The sequence below is a fragment of the Eptatretus burgeri genome, unplaced genomic scaffold (genome assembly GCF_056783735.1).
Source record: "Eptatretus burgeri isolate ZD-2024b unplaced genomic scaffold, Ebu_testis_v1 Ebu_testis_scaffold_457, whole genome shotgun sequence".
Lineage (NCBI taxonomy): Eukaryota > Metazoa > Chordata > Myxini > Myxiniformes > Myxinidae > Eptatretus > Eptatretus burgeri.
Genome location: NW_028222406.1, coordinates 15001 through 22500, shown reverse-complemented (window position 1 = coordinate 22500; position 7500 = coordinate 15001). Strand labels below are relative to the sequence as shown.

The 7500-nt window shown below is 39.9% G+C and overlaps 1 protein-coding gene across 1 annotated transcript in view; it reads right to left on the bottom strand.

Annotated features, from left to right (window-relative positions):
* The window catches only part of LOC147007207 (inositol 1,4,5-trisphosphate-gated calcium channel ITPR1-like), a 26485-nt gene that overhangs the window by 18558 nt on the left and 427 nt on the right, over window positions 1–7500 (bottom strand). Inside the window, exons 1-3 of the mRNA XM_085867510.1 lie at window positions 6616–7500; window positions 4413–4511; window positions 4108–4191 (exon numbers count right to left, since the gene is read on the bottom strand). The exon at window positions 6616–7500 is cut by the window's right edge and continues 427 nt beyond it. Coding sequence (XP_085723636.1) covers window positions 4108–4191; window positions 4413–4511; window positions 6616–6834 — 402 coding nt within the window. The 5' untranslated portion in view covers window positions 6835–7500. The remainder of the gene's footprint in view (window positions 1–4107; window positions 4192–4412; window positions 4512–6615) is intronic.

Genomic DNA, 7500 nt, shown 5'->3' with positions numbered 1-7500 from the left:
ATATACATAAACAAATATACATACATATACATATATATATATATATATATATATATATATATATATATATATATATATATATATATATATATATATACAGTCATGCGCCGCTTCACGACGTTCCGGGCAACGACGGATCGCATATACGACAGGTTTGCCAGCTCTGAAAAAAAAATGTTGCTGAAAAATTCCTATCGCCGAGTGATGTCGCCTCGTATAAAAATAGCACATACAATTATATACACTCTACAGAACATAATACCTCATAATGATAATAAACGACAGTGTGGCCCTGTTATAATGTGATCGTTGAGGTCCATAAAATGTCATCGCGAAAAAAAACAGGGTCGTGCTAAATCGGGATTCAAGGAAATCGGCTTTCAAACTGAAGCAATGTTTCCACGTTTACCTTCTAGCAAGTAAATTAATTTTGAATTGAAGAATTCCACGAATAAATCATTGTTGTTCGTCAATTAAAACATTTGTTTTTAGTGAAGCTTTTTATGTTGTTAAAACAATCGCACTGTTCCGAAAATATATATATCACAATTGACAGGTGCTCGTTTATTCATTTGTAAATTATAACATTGATGCAATGATTACGTATTTATAAAATCCAAACGCTATTTATTCACCTTTCTATAATCGATGCGAGAGGAGGTTGTAAGCTGCTGCTAACCACACTGATGGCCGTCATGAACTGCACAAAGGTAAATCTAACGTGTCTTCTGTCTCTTGGATGTGTGTTACAATTGCCGACAGTATTCAACACAGTAACATGCTGTACAGGTTTGTATCCGAGGAGCAATAGGCTACACCATATAGCTTAGGTGTCTATGTTTGTGTAAGTACGATGTTCGAAAACGAAAATGAAAAAAAAAAATGATGTTCGCACAACGACGACGTCGCTTAACGACGCGTTTCTCAGAACGTAACCCAGTCGTTAAGTGACGCATGAATGTATATGTACATGTATATATATATATATATATATATATATATATATATATATATATATATATATATATATATATATATACATATACACTTTAAAGCCGCTTGCCAGAAACAATCACACAGGCCGTTCCTTCGCTCTCGCGTGGCATACGTGCGTGTCCGTACGTGCGTGGCCGTACATCCAAAAAAAAATTAAAAAAAAACTTTCAAACCGCGTGCCAGAAACAACAACCACACAGGCTGTTCCTTCGCTCTCGCGTGCCCATATGTGCGTGGCCGTACATGCAAAAAAAAACAAACTTTCAAACACACACACAGGCCATTCCTTCGCTCTCATAAACAACGACTGGATTGGGGCATTGTGTTTATCTATAAATGCGGATAAGAAATCGAGAAATTATTAGAATACAGTAAGTCATCACTATCCAAAAGTAGTGCTTGCCCGCACGGAATGTTCACATCATTCCACGAATTATCGCTTGCATTGAAGCAACAACTGCTGTGATACTTACACACAGAGTTAATTAAAATCAAGTTTACCTCCCTCTCTTTGCTTGCCATGACATTCGCTGCCATTTACCATTGGCACTCCTACCGTAACTAAGGCACCGATCGATCCCCATCGTAACCAGCATGGCACGTGACGTCATCGTCGGCCGGCCGTGCACCAGCCTATGCAGCCACGCCCACGCAGCAACGTGTCCTGTGATTGGTAATTAAATGGCGCATCGGCCACGCCTACGCAGCACGTGTCCTGTCATTGGTTGGTAAATAAATGGCCATAACTTGGGAATCACTTGTCCGATTAATATCAAATCTTGAAAAGGCACATCCTCAGGTCCCCAGCAATATAGCTGGCAAGTTTCAATGAGATAGGACAAGTGGTTGTCGGGAAACAGCAGTCACAGACACACAGAAACACAGACACAAGCACACACAGACACGCAGACACACAGAGATTGCTGGAATTATCGATCGATGAAATGAGGTCAATGAGATGACAAATGAAGGAGTTGAATGCAGACTGCAGAGCAATGAGTGAGGAAACCCGTTGTTGAGAATCGTTTTTACCTCCAAATTGAGATGTATTTCGTTGGCAAGCATGTTGAGTGGAGCTGAATTCCTTAACACCTACAAACACCGTTTTGACAATTGGAAACAAAAAAAAGTTGTGCACTTTTTTTGATAAATTATTTTTGGAACAATTTTTCTTCAATAAAAAAATAATAATAAAAATCGTCTCCATGTACATTGTACACACCTTTATCTCGTTAGCACCTCTTCATAAACAACATTGCTGAGGAAACGGCGCTTCTTCTTTGTTTCCTCATCCAGGGCAAGAATACGGAGGCTTTTAATGGCCATTTATTCAATTAGCACCAACGTATTTTGCCTTTTCGCAATGAAAAACACGAAGAGAAGAGAAGAGAAGAGAAGAGAAGAAACGCGTAATGGCGAACACGGCTGAGTTTCTCTTCCCCATCGACCACGGCTACGCAGCAACGCTTCCTGTCATTGGTTGATAAAAAATGGCCGCAGCAACGGTTCCTGTCATTGGTTGGTAAATAAATGGCCATAACTTGGGAAGCACTTGTCCGATTAATATCAAACCTTGAAAAGGCACATCCTCAGGTCCCCAGCAATATATCTGGCAAGTTTCAATTAGATCGGACCAGCGGTTGTCGAGAAACAGCGGTCACAGACACACACACACACACACACACACACACACACACACACACACACACACACACACACACACACACACACACACAGATTGCTGGAATTATAGATAGATTAACACCATAGCAGAGTACCCAACAGAGCAGTGTATAGGCAACAGAATGCTGCTTCGATCGCTCCCAAAAATAAAATAAAAATTACTTGGGTTACGTACATGAAGCAAACACATGTGTACTGCTTATCTAAGATATAAAGCTGAGTTTGTGTCTGTGGGTAGATGTGTGGGTCTGTGGGTGGGTCATAAGTACCACCCATTCTACAGGCCACGCCTTCCCGCTCCTTTCCCCTCAGCCATCCAGAAATCAGTCATCTTTTCGCGACACCTTGCTCAGGTTGTTGATAGGCCTATGATGTACACTTGAAGACTGAACAATGCATCTTCTATCATTAAATGAAGATACCGTATTGAGGAAACAAAGGTGCATTTTGATTACAACTCAAATGAGGTAATGCATATTTTGTCCGCAGCGATTGTGACAGCAGTCCAACATACACCACCCAATGAAGGTATGTTAATTCTCAAATTCAGAGGAAAGAAAATAGTGGTATTTCATTTTTTTTTTTAAACTTTTGGTTTTTGCCCACTTTTCAAGGCTTATAAACAAACTGGACATGTAATGTGTGAATTAAATAAACATTAAAATTGGCTTGGTCTTGAAATACCCATGTCTGTTATTAATTAATCATGAGGCTGCCAGGGAAATTCCCAAGAGATATTTGTTATGTACATGTACACGTTAAATAAGTTATGTGCACACACACTTTAAAGTTATATGAAATGTACACGTCCACTTTCATACACTCAACATCACCTCTGAGTTTATGTACATTAAAAAAAACTAAACAAGGTACGTTTTCATTACAACGAAAATAGTCATGATTAATACGTGGTCTTTAATTTTTTTTAAAAAAGTCATTTTGTCAGTGTTTTGTATGCACTGTATGCACACCTCCACCCCCTAACGGAGTAAAACGCCAAGATGGGTGGAAAAAAATGTTTGTTATTTTTCAAAACCTGATGGAATCAAACAAAACTTCAGGAAACACACAGAGTGTGGAGCCATCCCTGAAAGTTTCAGCTTTCTCGGTCAAGCCTCTCGGAGGAGTTGATGAAACGTACAACATACATACTTTCCCTCCATTATATTTAGATTTACACACCAGATCTCATGAAACATTCATTTTATATTTAGCCGTTTTAAACATTTAGATAAACAGGTTTTTATGTTTCGTATATTCAAGAAATTTGTACATGACAGGCAGTTAATGTGAGCCATACGCAGCTCCAAAGGTGACATTCATTTTTGGACATGAGAAATTTGCAAGTACAGTACTGTATATGGATCACAAATGAAATCATAGGACTGTGTCGTGATGCAACTAGCTGCTGTGTAAGCACGCTTTTACCCCTTTCAAAATATCCTCCTTGTTCTCCCTCCACTTCATGAAAAGAGTAATCTTCCAGCTCGTGCTGCAGTTGACCGAATTGACCTGAAATATCGTCACCAAATATCTGAGTAACATGATCATATGTACATCTGACATCAACAAGGATGCACAAACATTTACCTCATTTCGTACTTTAAAGGATTTAAATTGTCACATTTAAAATGCCAAGGTGAAACGTCCAACAATATGAACCTGGATCAATGACGAGCAATTCCTTGAATAGCAATAATTGTGAAGTTAAAATGCGTTTTCTAGAGACCAACCTCCCTGCATCCAAGGTTGTCCACCAGCTCATAGTTGCTCGCATGGAGGGGTTGTCCAGCATTCACAGGGTTTAGCACGACCTTATCTCCAACTACGACCTGCACAAATCATTTAAGCAATCTACATCCATCTACGGCCTTTCAGATGAACATTGAAACCACAATACTTTTGAAAATGAAATATCCCATCCAAGGTTTTCATACCAAACTAAGCACACGAGGAATTTCCCGAAAATGTGTTCATGTGGCTGTTTTAGTGGGACAACAGGAACAGTGCAAGGTATATCGGGCCATTTATTCAGCTCCTGATGTGGTGAAGCCAGATAACCGTCTGCACTACATTAACAGCAATCCCCTTCGCATTGATGAATTTAGTACCAGCGATTGAAGTGGAGCAGTCAAGGACAAGGACATAAAAAAATAAATAGAAAAATGCGTCAATATACTTCCACCCAAGTTCGATTGGATGGTGCAGAGGTGGTGCACTTAACTTTGAGCTGTCTCCTTGGATTACATTTTCAGCCCACCTATAAACTGTCGTATTATGGCTTTGCAGCTGTTGCATCACAGAATTTCACAATCCTCCAGATGGGCATTAAATTGGGGACCCGTCTACTGGAATTAGTCAGTGGATCATAAAGATCCGACTAATATTTTGCCAGGGTACTGACAATAACTCATCTGCTCTTTGTCGAAATACACAAATTCCTGCCAATTTCAGTCAAGCATCAGGCCTGGCCAGTTGTTACATTAAAAATTTGGGCAAAGCATACCTCAACTTGATAGGAAAAAGGCATGAGGATAGTATGCTTGTACCCAAATTATGTCGAACATAAGTTGACAGTGGAGAAATGAACATGGTGTTGGGGATTTCACACTTCGGATCCAAGCATCATGAGCTTTTTGCTGAAACAGCTACAACCAAGATGAATGTATGGATTTGCAGAGTTCAAATTAAAGTGAAACCACGTGGGAATTTAAAGGAAGAATGTGTAGAATTAGCCAAAGTATCATCTTTCTCTGAAATACAGGGTATTCCTTCAATAGGTACCCATTGTAAGCTCACTGGACTTTAGTCCGGTGAGCTTGTGTGATCAAGCAGTGTCCGTAGGTGAGTAAGTGAGTCTGCAAACACTCGAGTCATTATTGCTTGAACCAAACAATTTGATGAAACTTGGCCACACGTTTCATATCTGATGCCTTACGAAGGTGCATTGACGGCATCAACATCTGTGCTCATCAAGGGGATCTATGGGGGGGGGGGAGTGTTTGACCACCAAAAATAGGTATTTGCTCTCTTCTCTGAAACTACACACACAATTTCGATGAAACTTGACCACAACCTTCATCACCCGTGATGTACCGAAGTTTGTCCATGGCATTAAAAAAAAAAAATTGGGTCAAAAGGGGTTGGCGGGGTGTTTGAGTGACTATTGCTCCTGATCCAGGTGAGCTTCAAGACAAGCAATCCTGTTTTACATACTATTGAATAAAACAAGCATACACAACTTTCCAGTTGAATATGGAACAGTTCAAGTTAAGTTTGAAGTTTTGTTTCGTGCTAAACATGTCCACATTCTCTTTCAATACACATCTGGAGACATTGAATGAAATTGTCCATAACTTTTGCACACATGGCATGGCATATGCTCGGAACAGCATTAGTGATGCCATCTGGTGGCTTATCTAAGGACTGTGAGCGCATGGCATAAACTCTGTCCATTATGAAACTCCACGAAAAACCATAGGGACTCAGATATGTGGATCTTGGGGGCCAACCAATAGGTTCACCACGGCCGATGCATTTGTTGGGGAATGTTGAATCAAGGAATTCAGGAACAGCTAATTCTAAAACAGAAAAGCTAAAACAGAAAAAAGAAACGAACGTTAATTGAAAGAAAAACTGGACATGTTGAGTACCAAACAAAACTTCAAACATGACTCCAACAATTGATATAAATTTGAACTGGAAAGTTGGGTATGTTTGTTGTATTCAATAAATAAAAACGGGTACCTATCTCATGAATACCCCATACACAGTACAAATGGATCTTATCAGTGAAAAGTGGATCCAATGGACCAGCCAGCTTATAATATTTACGCAAATTAATACAACTCTATTATGATGAGTGAACACCTCCCCTGAAACATTTAACAGCAAAAAGTCAACACCACTCAGTGTAAGGAGATTACGAAAACTCACACCATCTCCGGGAGAACGAAGTTTATAGAAGGGTTGCACGTAAAACCAGGAGCCCTCATTCCCAGCGGGATCCAGAACCACCCGCATGGCATTCTTCTCAAGCAGTGCGGGCAAGCGTTTGTTCACAGTCAGGAACTTGTTGCTCTTTACATGCAGAAGCTGTTGAGAGAAAGAATCATGGAAGAAAAGAAAGAATAAAGAAAGACAGTTAATAAACATGTTTAGCGCGATTGAATTTGAGCTGTCTGGTCTGGGTGTGATTCTTGACTCAATGAATCATCAGATTGGTGCTTCACAGGCAGGGAAATGCATTCACGAATGTTTCCCCTCAGATGGACGCCAAGTTGGGGATCCGTCTGCCATTATTATGTAGTGGAGGTTAAATACACCACAATGTCTTTCAATGAAGAATAGGCAAATTATTCCAGGCAGTCTGGCCAAAATCCAAATTCCTGCTCGATTGTGCTGAGGCAATGCATCAACAGAACAGCTGCAACTTCGTAATGATGCAACCAGAAGGCCTAATTATCATCAAATCCCAGTATAAATGATGAAAACTGCCAATGAACTTTTTTTTTAATAGAGACCAAGGCTCACAGAGAAGCTGCACAACAAACAGCAACTGGAAGACATACCACCATCACAGCAGAGTGGTAAAGACAAAGAAGGCATAAACAGACAAACAGTAACGAGTTAAAAGAGATTCTAAAAGACATTCTGTCATTGGAAGCACCCATAATTACCAAAATTGTGAGAAAGGCAGAGAGGAAAGTGCACAAGTACAACTAATTGAAGCACAGCAAACTTTCTGCCAAAATGGGGCACACTCAGAAAGTCAATATTTCATCCACAGAGTGGAGTTCGGAGCTACGACGGTTCTTGTGT